The 20,780-nt window shown below is 35.8% G+C and overlaps 1 protein-coding gene across 4 annotated transcripts in view; it reads left to right on the top strand.

The window, feature by feature from the left end:
• The window catches only part of SCLT1 (sodium channel and clathrin linker 1), a 99,773-nt gene that overhangs the window by 2,955 nt on the left and 76,038 nt on the right, over nucleotides 1–20,780 (top strand). For all 4 annotated transcript variants that reach the window (XM_036313659.1, XM_036313658.1, XM_036313657.1 and 1 more), the window contains exons 2-7: nucleotides 6,814–6,881; nucleotides 10,402–10,460; nucleotides 11,004–11,076; nucleotides 14,193–14,248; nucleotides 16,121–16,256; nucleotides 19,493–19,609. In XM_036313659.1, coding sequence (XP_036169552.1) covers nucleotides 6,814–6,881; nucleotides 10,402–10,460; nucleotides 11,004–11,076; nucleotides 14,193–14,248; nucleotides 16,121–16,256; nucleotides 19,493–19,609 — 509 coding nt within the window. The remainder of the gene's footprint in view (nucleotides 1–6,813; nucleotides 6,882–10,401; nucleotides 10,461–11,003; nucleotides 11,077–14,192; nucleotides 14,249–16,120; nucleotides 16,257–19,492; nucleotides 19,610–20,780) is intronic.

Below are 20,780 nucleotides of genomic sequence, written 5' to 3'. Positions count from 1 at the left end.
TGATGTTCTTAATAGGTGGAAGATGTTCCTTTCTATTCCTGGTTTTCTGAGTGTTTTTATCAGAATGGATGTTAGATTTTTTCAAAGGATGTTTCTGCATTTTATTGAGATAAGATTTTTTTCATTTTTAGTTTGTTAATAGGGTGATTTACATTGATTAAATCTCAAATGTAAAGCTCCTTTTCTGTTTTTTGGTGTGTTTTTTGGGGGGGAGGGGGCGGCGGGGGAGATAAACTCCTCTTGGTCTTGATGTATTATCCTGTTTATATATTGTTAAATTTCATTTTCTAAAAGTTTGTTTAAAATTTTAACATCTATGTTCATAAAGCTTTTTTTTCCTTCTTCTAATGTCTTTGTCTGGTTTTAGTCTCAGATAATGCTCTTCTCATAAAGTTACGTGGAAAATATTTTGTTCTCTTCAATACAGTGGGGCCTTGACTTACGAGTGTCCCGACTAACGAGTTTTTTGAGATATCAGCTGTCTCTCCACGGATTTTTTGCATTGAGTTGACAGAGTAATTTGAGTTAATGAGCTCCTTAATGAGCTCGGTCTCGGAACGAATTAAACTCGTAAGTCAAGGCCTCACTGTATTCTGAAAGAATTGATGCAGATTTGGTGTTATTTCTTCCTTAAATGTTTGGTAGAACTCACCACTGAAGCCAGTTAGACCTAGAATTTTCTTCGTGGAAAGTTTAAACTACAAATTCAATTTCCTTAATAGATAAAGTGACAACTCCATATCCTATTATGTACTTGAGAGAGGCTCTCTGCAGATCTCATATGTCCAGAGTTCTGTCGCTGCGCAGCTTTCTCTCCTACACTTTGAACTGCCTATTTTAATTTACTTTATCTTCATCGACTCAGCTCCATCACCTTAACTCAAGAGAATTTGCTTGATTTCTGTCTGCATTTTCCCTCCCTGTGCCATGGCTTGGAACGTCTCTCAGGCCATTAAGCTGGGGCAATTATATGTCTCACCTTATCTGTTTTATATCTCTCATATTGTCTGATGTCTGGCATCTTGCAGACCATTGTTTCTTTTTTGTTGTTGTTATTTTGGGTTTTGCAACCCAGGCACGTGTCCTGACCAGGAATTTAACCTTGACCTCCTGGTTCATAAGTCAATGCTCAACCACTGAGCCATGCTGGCTGAGCTAAATATCTAATTATTAAATCAGTAGTATATTGGAAGATTGATAAATATATGGATCAGTGGAATAAATCAGCACAGGAAAAGACACATATATCATAAACATGCTATCTGAAAGAATCCTATGTAATAAAACCCTAATAAGAAAGTTGACCAATGGCAAATGACCAGTTGCTATGATGTGCACTGACCATCAGGGGGCAGATGCCCAATGCAGGAGCTGCTCCCTGGTGGTCAGTGTGCTCCTACAGGAGAAGCACTACTCAGCCAGAAGCCAGGCTCATAGCTGAAGAGCGCAGAGGCGGTGGCAGAAACCTCTTCCACTTCCGCTGCAGGCTGGCGGTAAGGAGTTAGGAGTCCTGGACTGTGAGAGGGATGTCTGACTGCCAGCAGGTGGACACTCTCCGAGGGGTCCCAGACTGTGAGAGGGTGCAGGCTGGGCTGAGGGACCCCCCTCCAGTGCTTGAATTTCATGCACCAGGCCTCTAGTAGGCAATAAAAATCAGTGGCAAAAGGATAGACTATTCAGCAAATTATGCTAGAATAACTGGTTATTCAAATAGGAAAGAAAAAATGACAAAGATGCCTTTTGTACACTATATAGAAAAATCACCTCCAGGTTGATTGAAGGATAAATTCTCTAACTTTCAGAAAAAAAATACAAGAGGATATCGTTATTTTCTCAGGATAGAAGACTTCTTCACAGACAAAGGTTTTTGACTGGAAGAAAAGATATATAAATAGACTGCATTATAAATAAAAACTTGGATATCACAAAAGATGTCATCAATAAATTTCTAGCTATAGGAGGGGAGAATATGTGTATTTACAATAAATATAACTGAGAGTTGATTAGCATCTACCAGTAGAATTGGAAAGATCTTTCACAAACATTAATACATTTACACTAATAGAAAAGTGGTTAAAGAATATGACCAGGCCACTTATAAAATTTAAAACCTGAAAAGCTACTAAAAAAATGAAAAGATATCAATCTCATTAGTCATCTAAAAAATGTAAAATAAATAATTGTGTGATAAGTGCTTGTTGAACAAGTGAAGGAAATACTAGATTTAAAAAAAAAAAAATACTAGATTTAAGTTATAGTAAAATTTTCTCCATTTAGTAGCCTGTAAAGATTGGATGTTTCCCTCATTATTAATCCACAATTGACTTTTTAAACGTATTTAATTACTTTTTAACATACTAATCACAACTCAGATTTAGTGTTTTGTCTTATTTGAAAACGCTTTCAGGGGAAGAAAGAAGTAGTTTGTATTGGAATTACTATATCCAGAGACAAAACTCTAATCTCCTTTTAAGACTGAGAGGGAAGAAGAGTAATAAGCAAAAGCTAGATCCTTCGTATAGTCGTGGTAAAGTTTTAGTGTTATCTTTAAAGTTTTGAGAATAACAGTCAAAAAATTATGGAAATTCCTCATAAACTCAGTAAAAAATTAAAAACTATTTACATTATTTTTAAATAGATTTTTATTTATTTCAGAGAGGAAGGGAGAGGGAGAGCGAGAAACATCAGTGATGAGAAAGAATCACTGATTGTCTGCTTCCTGCACTCTCCCGACTGGGGATGAAGCCTGCAACCGGGGCATGTGCTCTGACTGTAAGTCAAAGGGCCAGCTATTTACATTATTAAAGCCCCATAATTACTCGTTCCTTTGTGAGAATCACATGTATCCATCATATTTCTCATCTAAATTATGTACACTTTTAAGGAAGAAACTATTATCTGAAGTCCTCAACATAGAATGTTGATACAACATAGAATGATAATGTGTGTACATTATATATACATTTTTATTTATATGTGTATATATTGTTCATATGCATTCCATATATGTGCATATTTGCTTATTATAACATATACAGAAGAGTAAAGAAAACAAATATAAAGCTAAATGAATTATTACAAAGTTCAAAACCATGCAACTGCAACCAAGGTCAAGATTGCTAGGACCCCAGAAACAAGCCCTCTTGTAATCATAATCGCTACTTCTCTTCAAAGATAATTGAAAATAACCAATGTCTTTAAGTTTACACTAAAGTTCAGTTGTGCCTGTGTGTGAACTTTATGTAAATGGAACCATAAATTGTGTATCCTTGTGTATTTGGCTTCTTTCATTCAACATTATGTTTTTGAGATTTACTCATATTTTTGCATGTAGATGTACTTTAATTTCATTCCTGTAGAGTGTTTCAGTTTTTTGGGTTTTTTTTTATTAAATATATTTTATTGATTTTTTACAGAGAGGAGGGGAGAAGGATAGAGAGTTAAAAACATCGATGAGAAAGAAACATCGATCAGCTGCCTCCTGCACACCCCCTACTGGGGATGTGCCCGCAACCAAGGAACATGCCCTTGACCGGAATCAACCTGGGACCCTTGAGTCCGCAGGCGGAAGCTCTATCCACTGAGCCAAACCGGTTAGGGCAGGGTGTTTCAGTTTTTAAATGTATCACATTTATCCATTGTTGTTTTTTTAATGGATATTTGCATTTGTTTCCATCTTGGGGCCATTAAGAATAATGCTTATCAGTCAAGGTTATTAACCTTCTTTTGTCTTTTTATACTCTTAACAGTCTCTTTTTTATGAACAGTATTTAACTTTAATGTAGTCCAATTTATCATTTTTTTTCTTTTATGGCCAGTGCTTTTTGTGTTCTGATTTTAAAATCTTTCCCTGCCCTAAGGTTATGAAGATATTATCTTTGTTCGCTTCTAGAACTTATTGTTGTCATTCATAGTTAGATCTTCATTTCAGCGAGAATTAATTTTTATGGATGATGTTTCATTCTTTCCATGAGGATCATCCAGTTGACCCAGAACCACTTTCAAAGAGATTCTTCTTTTTCCTGCTCTGCTCTGGATCATAGTTCCCCTTTGATCATAATTCAGGTGCTCATATATATATGAATATATTTCTGGATTCTCTTCCATTGTTCAGTTTTGTTTATTTTTATATAACGATCCCACTGCCTAAATTGCTGTAGTTTTATAATAAACTGGAGGCTCGGTACATGAAATTTGTGCACGGGTAGGGTCCCTCGCCTGGCCGGCGATCAGGGCCGATCGGGGCCTTCTGGCTGCTGGCCAGGGCCTTCCTTCGTTCTGTGCCAACCCCTGGTGGTCAGCATACATCATAGCAAGCAGTCAAACTCCTGAGGGGACACTGCATATTAGCCTTTTATATATATAGATCTTTCAACACTCAACCACTGAGCAATGGTGGCTGGGCTCTTGATATCTGGTAAAGCAAGTCTTCCCCTGTTCTTATTTTATAAAAACATCTTAGCTATTCTCATTGTATTTCCACCTATATTTTAGAATTGATTTTTATATTTCTGAAAAATCCTCTTTGGGAATATTAATTGGCATTGCATTGAGCCTAGACATTGCTTTGGGGAGAATTGACATCTTGACAACACTGAATCCTATACACCATGACTATCTTTCCATGTATTTAGGACTTTAATTTATTAATCTTCTGAATGTTCCATAGTTTTATATGCAAGTCTTACACTTTTTTTTTTTTTTGCTAGATTTGTTTCTGGACATTGACATTTTTATTTTACTTTAAATGTATTTTATAACTTTATATTGCCAGTATATAGAAATATAATTACTTTTTTTATAATGACTTGTTGTATCCAATAATCTTGCTAAACTTAATTATTGATTCTCAGAATTTTATCTTTGTTCTTTTGGATTTACTACATACACACTTATAACTCTAAATAATGACAACTTTTTATATATTTTAAATTTTTATACCTCTTATTTCTTTTATTTACCTTATTGTGTTAACTTAGACCTCTAGTGGAGTGTGAACACATGTCAGAAGAACTTATCTCCTGTCATTCCCAGTTTCCAAGGGAGAGTTTTTAACATTTTTCACACTTAAGTATGATGTTTGTTGCGTGTTTACATAGAAATCCATTATCATATTAAGGAACATTCTGTTCCTACGTTCCTAAAGCTTTATAATGAATATATCTTGAATTTCTTTTTAAAAACAAATTTGTTTTATTGCTTAAAGTATTACAAAGAGTATTACATATGTCTCCTTTTTCCCCCCCTTGACATTTCCCCGGCTTCCCCTACCCCCCCATGTCTTATATGCATGCACACAAGTCCTTCGGTTGATCTCTTACCCCCCGTCCCCTCAACCCTCCCCGGCCTTCCCACTGTAGTTTGACAGTCTGTTCGATATTGCTCTGCCTCTGTATCTATTTTTGTTCATCAGTTTATAATGGTCTTTATTATCCATAAATGAGTGAGATCATGTGGTATTTTTCTTTCATTGACTGGCTTATCTCACTTAGCATAATGCTCTCCAGTTCCATCCATGCTGTTGCAAATGGTAAGAATTCCTTCTTTTTTATAGCAGCATAGTATTCCATTGGGTAGATGTACCACAGTTTTCTAATCCATTCATCTGCTGGTGGGCACTTAGGCTGTTTCCAGATCTTCGCAATGGTAAACTGTGCTGCTATGAACATAGGGATGCATATATCCTTTCTGATTGGTGTTTCTAGTTTCTTGGGATACATTCCTAGAAGTGGGATCATTGGGTCAAATGGGAGTTCCATTCATCAGATGTTTTTTCTATAACTTTTGAAATGATTGTTTTTGTTGATCCTCTTTTGGGTATGCTTATTTTCTATTTCTTTTGGAGGGTGACTAATCTTTGTGATTTCCTTTGCTGTTCTTTTTCTAACTTTTGGGGGTGGAAGTGCAGTTTATTGTCCTCAGTCTTTTTTTTCCTAGTATATGCAAGATTTCCTAGAATATGTGAGATTAAAGCTATAGATTTCTCTTTAAGCAGGTTTCAAGGCATTGCGTTTTCACTACCATTCAGTTTACAGTACTTTCAACTTTGTTTTCTAATTTCTCCTGAGACCTGTGGGTTATTGAAAAGTAATTTTTTAACTTCAAAATTTATGGAGATTTTTTTCCTTTACTTTTTGGTTCTCTACTGCACTTTAATTGTGCTATATCAGATAACTTGCTGTCCTTAGCTTCTGTCTTTTGAAAGTTGTTGAGACTTGCCCCAGGACAATTTTAGATGTTCCAGGTGATATTGAAAGAATGAGTATTGTAAGTTTATCAGGTGCTATGCTTTACTGTGAATCAAAAATATCACCTTGTATTTACTGGACCTCCTTTTTGTCTCTTGCTCACTCCTGCCTAATTTGGATTCTTCATCCTGCAGTTTCTCCTCAATGTGAAAGATTGTCCTGAAAAAGAACTTCAGCAGATTTTAACAGTTCTAAAGAATATGGCTACAACTAATCTTTTTAACTCTTTTTACTTCTAGTAGCAGGAATTTAAAAAGAAATGTGCAGACTATTTTTTGAGAAAGCTAGGAGAGAGAGAAAATTAAAATTTATGAGATCAGAAAAAGTAGTTCTTTGCAGCTGTTGTTCTTTTTCCCATTGGCAATTGTTGGTTTAGGAATGTAGGAGGAGACCTATTCTTAAACTTGAAGTGATGTGTTGAAATTGATGGTTCATTTTATTTTAAGAAGTAATGGAGGCTAGCAGTTTTGCATTGGCTATATTAAATAATAACGTCTTTATTTCTAGTTTTTAAAAATTGAACATTACCCAATGAACTACAAATTGTTTGTTGTTGTTTTCTCAGCTCAAAGACTAAATGAAGTTCTCAGGCAGTGTCAAATGGAAAATGTTTCTAAATATTCAACATTGCAGGTATGTAAATTAAGGCCTAACAAACTGGTTCATTTGGGTTGTAAATATCTATACTAATAAAAGGGTAATATGCTAATTAGATCAGATAGACTGTATGTCTTCCGGACGTCCTTCTGGACAAAGCCACGGTGGTGGGGGCCGAGGCAGAGGTGGTTAGGGACGATCAGGCCAGCAGGGGAGAGCAGTTAGGGGCAATCAGGCTGGCAGGGGAGAGCAGGTAGGGGAGGATCAGGTGGGCAGGGGAGAGCAGTTAGGGGTGACCAGGTAGGCAGGCAGGGGAGAGCAGTTACAGGTGACCACATAGGCAGGCAGGTGAGCGGTTAGGAGCCAGCCGTCCTGGATTGCGAGAGGGTACAGGCTGGGCTGAGGGCCCTCTCCCCCCCACATGCACAAATTTTGTGCACCGGGCCTCTAGTATAAATATGAATTGAAATAAATTCTACTTTGGATTATTCTCATGTGAAGTTGCCTACAGCAGTTTGAAATTTTACCTAAAATTTTGATGCATGTAAGGAGAAAAGCTTATTTTTGCTTAATGGATGTAAGTTCTTTGACCATAGAAATTGCCTTTTAGAGTTGGAGTTTACATATTATGCATAGTGTTAAAATTTCTGAGTTCTAAAATGAGAACTCATTGTTGTTTTGAAACATTCTAAAATTGTTTCTCAATATACAGCCAGTTGTAAACTTTAATTCCCTGAGTTTTCATAGATTATAACAGAAGCACAGACTAGCTCAAAGTAGTATATAATACATGGCATTGTTTTAAACATTTCTTTCCTTGGGTGTATGTTTTTATTTAAATATTTTGTTTAGATTTTATTAGCCATAAAGTATACCTATTGGTGGACTATGAGTTACAGAATAGTAAAAGAAAAACTATATCCCTGGTTGGTTTGGCTCAGTGTACAGAGCATCAGCCTGTGGACTGAAGGGTCCCAGGTTCTGTTCCAATCAAGGGCGTATGCCTGGGTTGTGGGCTTGATCCCCAGTAGGGGACATGATTTTCATCATTGATGTCTCTCTCCCTAACCCTTCCTCTCTGAAATCAATAAAAATATATATTTTTTTTAAAAAAGGAAAAACTATAGCTCTTAGATTAGTGATAGCTGTCTACTGAGTCAATCAAAAAGTGTTTTGCTTTTGACATAAGTGAATCTTGTAATTAAAACTGAATTTGTTTTTAAGGTATTAAAAAGAAAATTGTTTTTAAAGTATTATAAAAGGAATAGTTAGTTTGGTTGACTTGAGTATACTTATCCTTATAGATATTTTTTTTTGTCCTAATGTGTACTCAACATTTAGCTATTATTCTATGTTTTTATTTTCAAAGACCAGAGTCCAAGGATCTTGAAACAATCCATCCACTAATTCACTGTGTTAGTCATATATTTTTCTTATGTTATTTTTTTATGAACATTTAACTAAGAAACTATTAGTGTTTAGGTGATAGAGAATCTTTTGTAATCCAATAGCCTCTGAACTTTGCTCTAATTCTCAGGTTCTTTTGCTCCTGCATAATGTTTTATAGAATACTGGAGGCCTGATGCTCAAAATTCGTGCAAGATTAGGCCTTCCTTTCTCTGGCTGCCGGCACCAGCTTCTCTCTGACACCTGGGACCCGGGTTTCCCTCTGGCTGCCGGCAGGCACCCGGGACCCGGACTTTTGTTGCAGCCTCGGCTTCGTCTGAAAGGTCATTTGGAAGGATGTCTGGTCTAATTAGCATATTATGCTTTTATTATTATAGAAGCCTGAAGGGGGGTTTCAAACAAAAGATTCATTTTAAATCCTGAAAAGACTTTTGGGCAAGGTGTTGCATCATATCTCCTGGAAGCTATGGCTGATTTGATAATGAAAGATGATTTTACCAGATAAAATAGTGACTCTAGTCAGCCCATTAGATGTACCTATATTATGCATTGTGATTATAATTCCTTAAAACCTAATGGTAACATAACAAGTAGGGACACATCTAACCTTACTTAATAGTGTATTCTATGGTGAAATAAAGCTCCTTTAATTCTCTGAAAGTATACATTCTTCTCTTACATGTACCATTCGTATAGTCATACAATCATATCTTCATCCCTACCTCTTATTTTTAGACCTTCAAATTTTCAGACTTAATGAATTTAGTAGTGTCTTTGGATACAAGGCAAAATTACAAATTTAATTTTATTTCATAAAGAGCAGTAATCCACTATTAACAATGAAATTTAAATAGTGGTGCTACTTATACTAGCATGAAAAAAAAACATTAAATATTTAGGAATAGTTCTTTAAAAAGTGTATAAGATTTGAAAACTATAAAATATTGATAAGAGGGTAAAGAGGGGGAAATGGGAAAATAAAATATTGATAAAATTAAGAGTGAAATAAATGTAAGGATGAACTATGCTCATAGATTGCAAGGGTTGTTTTTTTAAATATATTTTTATTGATTTTAGAGAGGAAGGGAGGGAGAGAGAGATATAGAAACATCAGTGATGAGAGAGAATCATAGATTGGCTGCCTCCTGCACACTCCCCACTGGGGTTTGAGCCTGCAACCCAGACATGCACCCTCGACCGGAATCAAACCCGGGACCTTTCAGTCCTCAGGCCGACACTCTATCCATTGAGCCAGACCAGCTAGGGTGATTGCAAGGGTTATTAATTGCAACAACATCTCAGTCAAAATGGTAGTAAGATATTTTCTTCAAACTTCTCAAGCTGTTTTCAAAATTTGTATGCAAAAAGCCAAGAAGAGTGCTCTGACTGCCCAGCTGGCATGGCTCAGTGGTTGGGCATCAACCTATGAACGAGGAGGACACAGTTCAATTCCTAGTGATGCACACTGAACACCAGGGGGCAGATGCTCAGTGCAGGAGCTGCCTCCAGCCCACAGGCCCCAGGCCAGCCAAGGCGGGTGTCAGTGGGGGGCCTCCTCCATCACCCTGCCAGTTGCCCCGCAGAGGGAGGCAACTGGCAGCGGCAGCAGGGGGCAGTGCTGGCAAGCGGGCGGCACCAGGTCGGCCAAGGCAGGTGTCAGTAGGCCCCTCCCCCCCCCCCCCCCCCGATTGTCCCGCCAGTCACCTCACAGATCGGCCCTGATCGCTGGTGAGACCTAGGAACCCTACCTGTACATGAATTTCATGCACCAGGCCTCTAATACACCCATAAGAAAAGACCTTTGTAAGATAGTTCATTTAACAGTAGAAAGCATACTTATATTAATTTAATGCATTGTTTGTAATGTTTCACTATGAAGAACAATAATTGATGTAGATTTTTGATCAATATATTTTTTTTAACAATTTGAGAAAGTTATTCCTGTTTTTTAGTATGCCAAGATTTTTTATTATGTATAGGTGTTAAAATTTACCAAATCTAAAGATGATTTTTCCTTTCTCTCTTTTTTAATTGCAATAATAGAGTTTCTGTGATTATAAAAATTTTAATTGTATTTAGTTTATACTACTGTCAGTTTGGGCTAGAATGATCTGAGAAAACATTTTAAGAGTCTGATTCTCTCTTACAGAAAACTGCCTTCAAAGGAGAGGGAGGTGACCTATTAGGAAACTCAGTAGTTGACCAAAGGTAAGGTTGAGTTACCAGAAAAATGTTGTTTTCTTAATTATATTTAATTATTGTCAAAATAATTCCCGTAGATTAGGAATGTTTATTTTGTAGTCTGCTATCAGTAATTAGATTTGAATGATCTGTCATTGAATTGAAAAGGGGGGAAAAAGCCAGTATCATAGTCTGTAAGAGTGGTTCTCAACTGGGGTGCTTTTGCTTCTGTCCCCTCCCCCAATATTTGACAATAACTGGAAACATTTTTGCTTGTCACAACTGTGGAGGGTGAGGATGTTACTGTCATCTATTGGGTGGGGCCAGGGATGCCACTGAATGTCCTGCAGTGCCCAGGTCATCTCCCCACAGCAAATAACTATTCAGCACAGAATATTAATTTAGCTAAGGGTAAGAACCCCTGGTTTAGGGAAAAGGCAAAGTATTGATTGCTGTGGGGAAAGTTATAATAAGAATAGTAAAAGTTTTGATGTACAATATATTTCGCAAGTTACATAGCTATTAAACCAGATTAAACAGAGTATGCCTTTTTTGGTATTTTTTCTTTAGGTTTTCAGCACCTCTTATTACTGAGTATGATAAGCATCTGGAAGAGCTAAATGGGCAGGTGAAATATTATCAGGTATGACATCATCGTTATCAAGCTTTTTGTAATATTTTATTATAAGATAAGAAAAGGTAAAATAAGACTCCCTTTAAAAAAAAAAAAACATTGATAAGAAAGAAAATATTTAGCTCTGTGTGTGTGTGTGTGGTGTGTGTGTGTGTTTGGAGATTATCTTTCGTCTATTTTTTAATACAGTATTTCCTTGCTCTTGCTGCCTGGCAGGATGTAGAAACATCCATTAATCCATTATTTGCTTACATCTTTATTTTCCCCCTAGAAATACCCAAAACCGTTACATCTTTTTAGATCTTTCTCTTTACCCTCATTTTATCTGTATTTCCCATTATATGGATTCTGAATTTTCTCCCCAATTTCAAATATTATGTCTATCAGATTTTAAAAGCTATTGATCCACTTCTAATATAAGGCTAAGCTGTGGCAGCTTTTTTCTAACACTTCTTAGTAATTAGGGTTTATTTTAGGAGCGAAGGGGAGTGAAGAAACCGAGGAAGCTGTCCGTACCGACAGATTATCATGGGTCCCAGCATTTTTAAGATTAGGGTATATAGCAGGTTCATGAAGAACTAGAGGTATAGCACATTATTATTTGGGATACTATCTGAATTTCAATTAGCTACATTTTTAGAGTATACCTAATATTTGTCATCTGTTTCTTTGATTTGAATTATTTTTCATTTTCCTTGCAAATTTTGACCTTTCTTATTGTTGGATAACCACACAGGAGAAGCATTTCTTAAATAGATGCTATATGTTCCAGCGAAGTCCACCAAAGTGATGGCCTCTTAGAGTGTTAATATACTCATCATTTTGTTTGGCTCAGATACCAATCCCTAAGTCAATTTAGTTGTGACACAGTAGCAGGGCTCACTTAATGTAATGCAAAAAGAAGAAAATATGCCTGTGGTCATTTAAGTTTTGAGCCAACCATAGTAACATCTTTTAATCTTTCTAATGGACAATAGCGACAGAAAGCCCTCTTTTGCACAAATGGCATTTTGCTTTTATTCTTAGGACCAGTGTGCTTCTGCTGGATTCCCTCTTTTGGAATTGCTGTAATGACATATAGTTTCAATTGTTATAAAATGGAGTAGCTTGTTATCTTGAAATTAAACTTTTAAAATTTTAAATTTTCATAATCTGTCTGATTTAATCAGCTATTTTACTAAGGTGTTTAACTTCATTTTTTCCATTTGGCATTCTCCATCTGAGAGTGATTACTGAATAATGACAAAAGAAGCTGAAAGTCCAAGTAAGAGTCTATGATAAGAATAGTTGCTACTTTAGATAGATAAAAAGAGGCTGATAGCTACTTCTAAGAACTGTTGCTTACATAGATATTATTGATTAGAACTAGTACTTATGATTTATCATATTGACCCAGTCAAAAAATAGTATATCTTGAAAGCAAGATAAGTATCACTATAGTTTTCTATATGAAAGATTTTCTTCCTCACCCTAGCCAGTTTGGCTCAGTGGATAGAGCGTCAGCCTGCGGACTGAAGGGTCCTGGGTTCGATTCCTGGTCAGGGGCACATGCCTGGGTTTTGGGCTCGATCCCCAGTGAGGGGAATGCAAGAGGTAGCCAGTCAATGATCCTTTCTCATCATTGATGTTTCTATCTCTCCCTTCCTCTTTGAGATCAATAAAATCACATTTAAACAAAAAAATTTTATTCCAGAAAATGTAAATAATAGGGGAAAATTTGATGATGTGAGATTTAGTTTCCTTCCAACCTCTAAGTAATTTGAAATATTTTACACAAAAAATATTTAGTGTGACTGTAATGATCCACCTTTAATCCTAGCTAATGGATACAGCTTCCACCTAAGAATTAGAGTAATAAATAGTTTTCAAGATATTCTGACATTGTTGCAACTTTTAAAGATCAGTTTTTTAAAAATTACAAAGTGGGAATAATTGCTACACTAAAATCTAGACCTCCTAGTTAGTGTGGCATTCAAGACCTGCCACCTGTCTTTTTAATTTTATCTCTCACTGCCATTGTTCCATGTATGGTCAGTTCTCAATTATCTGGTGGTAAATTCCTTCCTTTTGGCTTAATTGTGATTCAGGCACATAGGGAGCTGGGAAAGGTTCACTGTTTGAGCCAGCTTTGTAGATAGAATTAGCTGGTACTGATGTTCTGGGCCAAGCTGCCTTCAGCTTCTTTGGCAGGAAGTGGAGAGAAAGGCTGGGAGCGTCGCCTTTCCCACCTTCCCTTGCCAGCTTCCTCCAGGCGTGCCTCCTCTCCTTTAGGCGCAGTACCTAGTCAAGACAACTGGGCAGATCAGGAGTTGGTTGCAGTTTTGTTTTAATTGTGATTTTACATGGCCTTCTTTCTGTTCTTCACTTTCCATTCACTCCGATTGGGTTATACATTCTTTTGCTTCTTTGCTATTCCTTACATTTCTCCCTACCTGAAATGCCCTTTCTTTCCTATTAAAATTCTGTTATCCTTTTATCCCCTCAGGGAAAATTAGTCCTACCTTTATCTCATTCCCTTTACAGAATATATTTTATTCTTCTTTGTATTTTAATCATTTTTTACCCTCTTCCCTACTAAAGTATATGTTAGTGACTACATTGGTTTATATAGCAGCCTTGTGTAGTGCAGAGTTTAGACAGTTAATAAAAGTAGTGAATCAGAGCCTGAATGAAATAATGCTAAAGAAGATCTTCACATATTTTCTTTTTCACCGTTAACATTTGACTTTTGAAATACAGGCACTTACATGGGCTTCACCTAAACTAAGATGAATTAATTAAAATATGCATTCACGGTATAGGGAGCATCTGATATTTGTTATAGTGACATAATGAAGAGTATCTTTTATCTGTTTTTCTATAAACATCTACAAATCATAGGAATTACATTTATAAATTTTCTCAATGTATTTATAAAATATTTATATTTTATTCAAAGTGAATGTTTCCTCAAGTTCTGTGTATCATTAAAATATTCATATTTAAGATTGCTTGTTAGAAATAAAGAATAATTATTTCTTATCTAGAGACTAGTGTGATAGGATATGATTGCTTGTATACAAATGGAGACTTCATAGAGATCTAATTGGGAAATGTATGACTACAATGATATTTTATTCTTTCAGAAACAAGTGGGTAAGATGAAACTACAACTTGAAAGTGTCATCAAGGAAAATGAAAGGTATATCAATTAACTATTGTTTATTTTATTATTGTCTTAGATAAATTTTGTTTTTATTTAATATTTTATTTATGTGGTATACTGTTTATGAATGTGGTCTCTTGGGCCTGATTTCTTATTTGATTCCTGTCTCTATTACTAGCTATGTGACCTTGGACAAGTTACTTAACCTCTTTGTACTGTAGTTTTCTTTTTTCTATAAAGTACATGAAATATGGCACATAATGAGCACCATATAAATGTTAGCAATTATTAGTAGTATAGTGTATAGTATGTATGTTATAAAATATACTGATAAAACGAAAACCTGTCAAGCACTCATCCAACTTACTAGGTGTACCAGTTAATTATGCAGATTTTTTTCAATAGATGGAGTTACACATATGTTGATATATATGTGCTTTGATATGTATGCTCTTTTGTTGTATTGACAGCAAGCTTCAAAACTTCCTATGTCAAATTTGCTGAAGATGTTAACATCAAAAATATTTTTACGTTTATGTTCCCAAATTGATGCATCTATCCATGTGTTCCTTCTCTAGCTCATCCTTCTTCCCCTCTGCAAGAGATTAACACTATCTTGAATTTTGTATTTGTCATTTTATTTTTAAAGTTTTTTTATAGGTATATGTATTTGTAACAATATGTTAGTTTTTAGTTTTGTTATTTATATGATTATTGTAAATATTTTATGCTTATAATTATATGAATTGGTTTGAAGTTTTTCTGATATTATGAAACTTTTTTCCTCCTAAGTTTGTATCATTTTAAAATAAAACACTTAATCAGTCTATTAATTTGTACCTTCCTGTGCTTTCTTTTAGTTGTTTTAAAGTATGAACTATCTATAATTTAGATTAATATTTTAATTAAATTTATTGATGTGAATTGGTTAATAGAATTATATAGGTTTCAGGTATACAGTTCTATAGTACATCATCTGTATATTGTATTGTGTGCTTACCACTCCAAGTCAAGTCTTCCATCACCATTTATCCCCCCTTTACCTTCTTCTACCTCTCCCCATCCCTCTTCCCTCTGGCAATCACCATACTGTTCTCTGTGCCCTGAATTTTCCTTTTTTTCTTTGCTTAATCCCTTCACCCTTCTCACACAGCATCCCCAACCTCTCCCCTCTGACAACTTTATCCATGAGTCTGTCTCCACTTTGTTAGTTTATTTTGTTCATTAGATTCCACATATAAGTGAAATCATATGGTACTTGTTTTTCTCTGATTGGCTTATTTCATTTAGCAAAATACTCTCTAGGTCGCTTGACTATAATTCTGAAAACCCTAAATTCTACTTCAAATTAAGTTGAATTTAAGGTTTTCAGAATTATGATCAAGCTTATGTAAGAAGGTGCTGAAAAATAAAGCCTCAATAATCTTGATTTCATAATAGCAACAATTTTATTCTCTGTTTATTAACTGAGACGAGTATGAGGTCAAATAAACTTGGTGAAACACAATGAAGAAAACAACAAATAATTCTATAAGATTTCATATCTCATTTCCATTTTATTGACTGTATGAAAACACAATCACATTTTAAATATTTTTCTGAATGTTTTGTTTTATCAATTAATAAAGTATAATATCTGAATTTTACCATTTTGAAAGTTTAAAGACACAAACTGATTACACTTGAATTCATATGACCAATTTAATGCTTTTGAAATTGTAAGATATTTTCATTCTTATAGCACAGTATTTAATGGCAGTTAAACACTTCTAATTTTTTTGGTCTGCTTAAAAATGATTTTTTATGTTAAGAATGATTTTTTGACCCAAATGTTTGTTTAATTAACCTTAAATATTAATTACTGTTACTAAAATTAATTAGATTATCACTATGTTAACTGTTCTAAAGGTTGCACAGTGAATTAAAAGATGCTGTTGTAAAACAGTTGGAGGCCCTTCCCTTTGGCACAGAGATGGGAAGTGATATATACATAGATGATGAAACAGTCAGAAATCTTCAAGAACAGTTACAACTAGCCAATAAAGTAAGTGACATTTACATATTTTTAAATTATATCCTGAATAAACAGAGAGTTTGTAAAATCTGTGTTAATTGCCTGGGTTGGTGTGGCTTAGGGGTTGAGAGTCGTCCTATGAACTAAGGAGGTCTCAGTTTGATGCACGGTCGAAACATATGCCCAGGTTGTGGGCTCAATTCCCGTGGCATTGAGCATGTGGGAGGTGGCTGATCAATGATTCTCTCTCATTAATGGTGTTTCTACCTCTCGCTCCCTCTCGCTTCCTCTCTGAAATCAATAAAAATATATTTTTAAAAATCTGTGTTAATCATTATTTATGAACTAGAGGCCCAGTGCACGAAATTCATGTATGGGGGTGGTGTCCCTCAGCCTGGCCTACACCCTCTCCAATCTGGGACCCCTCGGGGGATGTCTGACTGCTGGTTTAGGCTTGATCCCTGACCCTGACCCTAACTGCTTGCTCCCCTGCTGGTCTGATAGCCCCTAACTGCCTCTGCCTCAGCCCCCGCCACCGTGGCTTTGTTCAGAAGGAAGTCGGATGTCCAGAAGATGTCCGGTTGACCTAGTGTAATTAGCATATTACCCTTTTATTAGTATAGACTAGAGGCCCGATGCATGAAATTTGTGCAAGGGGCTAGGCCAGGGGTGAGCAAACTTTTTGACTCGAGGGCCACAATGGGTTCTTAAACTGGACCGGAGGGCCGGAACAAAAGCATGGATGGAGTGTTTGTGTGAACTAATATAAATTCAAAGTAAACATCATTACATAAAAGGGTATGGTCTTTTTTTTTTTTTTTAGTTTTATTCATTTCAAACAGGCCGGATTCGGCCCACGGGCCGTAGTTTGCCCACGGCTGGGCTAGGCCTTTACAGCCCGGCTTTGTCTGGAAGGTCGTCTGGATGGTCGTTCAGCTGTTTGGCCATCAGTTCTAATTAGCATATTTAGCTTTTATTCTTATAAATATTTTAATTGAATCATAAAGTTTTAACATGAATTTATCTTATAAAAATATTTAATGTCAAGGAAATTTTTAAAGAGAAAAATCATTAGTTATCTATTTCTGTAAATTTATGTTTTTTATTTTTCTTCCGGTACTGTTGTCTTCCATTTTCAAAGATTATAGAATTATATTTTTCTAAAGTGATACTTCTACAATTACATTTTTTCTTGTTTTATCCTCCCTCATAGTGATTGAACTATTTAGGAAGCCATGTTCTAAATATCCTATTTTCAATACTAATTTTTTGTGGTTATACCTAAGGGAATTTTATTCTAACTTACAATTTTATATCCGAGGTATCTCATCTCTTGTATGGATTTGAATCCCTATTCTACTTCTAGCTGTGTGCCTCAGTTTCTTCATTTATATAAGGGGACTAGAAATTCTGTATTACAATTTCGATTTTATGGTTATATATGAAGAGTCATCTTTTTATTACTTGGAAATTTGGTTTTGGAATTGACTTATGAAAGTGATATTTTAGATCAATCAGCTAGCTATATTTACCTTGATAAGGAGCATGTATCTAATATTGAGTTTAAAAAGTAATAGAAGAGGAAAAAATGAGGGAGTCATGTTCTTTACTTTGTTCTAGACTAGTGTTATCAGGAAGGACTTATAAATGTTTATGTAGACTAAATATATAGTAGTTTGTAGTTTCAAACTACTATGTTGTAGTTTCAAAAAACAAAATCAAGCAAACAAAATAACATGTCTCTAAAAAGCATCTCTCTTATAGTAGTTTTGTTGTTATAATGTCCAGTGCTAGATTTTATAAACTTGAAAATTATTTATTCTTTTTTAACATATTTTTTTACTTTCTTTTTAAAACCATACTCTCATTCCGTACCCTTTTCTCCTCCTGTCTTCCCTCTCTTTGCCTTTCCATCTGCATCTGGCTTGGTCTCCTGTCATATCTCTGAAGATAGTCCCACTTTTTTGTTACATTTGAATCAGTTATTTAGTAGAAGATTTGGTGAGGTCCAAGTTTGAGCACTCAAAAGAAGGAAAGCAGATTGGCTACAAATTTCCCCACAAGGTTTTTTCCAAACTCTGCCATCAACTTGCTGAGGGACCCTATGTCAATGGCTGGGGAGAGCATTAAGAAAATAATGCTCTCTACATGCTCCTTTAGTGTTTCTCAGTGAGTCTGGTTTCATGACTCCTCATCAGGATGCTTAAGAATTATTGAGGACCCCAAAAATATTTTTGTGTTTGTAGGTTGTGTAGCTTTCAGTATTTATTGTATTTCAAATTTAAACATGTTTTTGAAAACGAATGGAAGCATGGGACCACATTCCAGTAACCATCAGTGATGACAGCATTACACAGCCCATCATATAAACTTCAGGAAACTCCACTCTACACTCATCAGAAGATGAGTCAAAAAGGCAAATAGTATGTATATATTATTATGAACATAATTTTGACTTTAAGGATCCCTGAAGCACATTTTGAGAATGGCTATATTAAAAGAATAATGACTTGAGAAGCTTCTCGTTGTAAAATGCCAGGTGAAAATAGTATAATACAAACGTTAAACTGTATCATTTTCAATTTTGTTAAAACAAAAACAGAATTCTCCCCCAAAATCACATTTATAAATATCAATACATCTAACGTTTATAAAAAATTATTATATCTAGATGTTAGCAATATTTACTATCAGCTGATAAAATTGTAAGTAATTCTTATTTTCTTTTTCTGTATTTTCCCAGTTTTCTACATATATTACATTTATTACTTTTATAATTATATTAAAAAAAAAAGTTGTATTTTGCCAGGGGCAATTTTCTTTGTCAGTAATTTCTAAGGCTTACACTGTGTTGAAGAACAAGGAGAGTGGTTTCATCCCTAGGTCTGATTTAAGAGTTTTAATTTTGCCTATGAAATCTGAATAAAAAGAAAATTTCAAATAAATCTTCACCTTTTGTTTTATTCTCTAAATTATTAATACATCTTCATATCACCAAAAATATTAAATTATACCCTCTTTACAGAAGTTCTATTTCATTTTTTTCTTTGTTTTTACTTTTCCCATCATCATCTGTCCTCCTATACCCTCTGCCACCTCCACCCATCTCTCTTCCCCTCCACAAACACTACACTGTTGTCCATGTTCTTTTCATTTTGTGACTTTTATACGAAAATTCATTCTGCAAAAGAATATGGTTAATTTGTACTATGCAGTAAGTAGCCTGTTAATAATTTAATGAGTTCTCAAATATTTTTGTTTTATAGGAAAAAAATTATGTTTTGGAACTCTGGCAGAATGTTTCTCAGGAGTTGGACAAAGTGAAGAAAATTTACCAGGAGAATAAGGCCCAAATTCAAGTAATTGAAGGAAGAAAACAAAAGGTAAAATTTGCTATCATGGTTTTCTTGTATAGCAATAAGGAATCACATTCTGGAGAAACTCAGTTTTGGAGAGGAATACCCAAGTTTCTAGTGTGTCCTTTATGTAACAGTAAATAAATCTTTGATAGTTAAAAATCTTTTGAGCTAATAATTAAAGCAGTTCCTACTGTACATTGGATTTTAAAATGTGATCAGCAGTGAAAGCCATATTTAGTGTTAAGAAGCAACTATTAGATTATCTATAATAATAAAAGCATAATATGCTAATTAGACCGGACAGTCAAACGACCTTCCGGATGTCCTTCTCGATGACCATGCTATGACACCCACTGGCGCCAGGTCAGCCAAGGTGGGTGTGATGTGATTGGTTGGGGGCCTAGCCATTGCCCCATGATCGCCCTGCAGAGGGAGGCTCAAGCCACTAGCCAGAGGGGCGATGGATCAGTCGGGAGGCTCCACGATTGCCCCAAAGAGGGAGGCCCTGGCCACTGACCAGCGGGCTGCAGCAGGTGGGTGGGGCCTCCCTCTGTGGGGCACAATCAATTGCCCCAAAGAGGGAGACCCAGGCTACCCCATAGCAGCACAGCGGCAGGTGGGAAGGGCCTACCTCTTTGGGACGATCCATCGAAGAGCCCTGGCCGGGTGTGTGAGGCCTATCTATTTGGGGCGATTGATCGTGGGGTTCCCAGACTGTGAGAGAGCACAGGCCAGGCTGAGGGACACCTTCCTCACCCCCACCCCCACCCCCCAGTGCACAAATTTCGGGCACTGGGTCTCTAGTTATGTATAAATGGACCTCTAAAGCTTTTACAGTCTTCATTTCCACCTGGCTTAAGAGAGACAAAAACTATTCATTGGATCGTGATAAATGAAGAAACCTGCTCAACTATATGGACGACACTTTATATAAAATGAAAATGGACACCTTATTTATATATATTTTTATTGATTGCAGTGAGAGGAAGGGAGAGGGAGAGAGAGATAGAAACATCAGTGATGAGAGAGAATCATGGATCTGCCACCTCCTGCACGCCCCCCACTGGAGATTGAGCCCACCATGCAGTCATGTGCTCTGACCAGGAATTGAACTGTGATCTCCTGGTTCACAGGTCAATACTCAATCACTGAGCCACACTTACCGGGTAAAAATTAACACCTTTAAATGTGAACT

Source organism: Myotis myotis, unplaced genomic scaffold (genome assembly GCF_014108235.1).
Source record: "Myotis myotis isolate mMyoMyo1 unplaced genomic scaffold, mMyoMyo1.p scaffold_m19_p_6, whole genome shotgun sequence".
Lineage (NCBI taxonomy): Eukaryota > Metazoa > Chordata > Mammalia > Chiroptera > Vespertilionidae > Myotis > Myotis myotis.
This window is presented reverse-complemented; position numbering and strand designations above follow the sequence as displayed.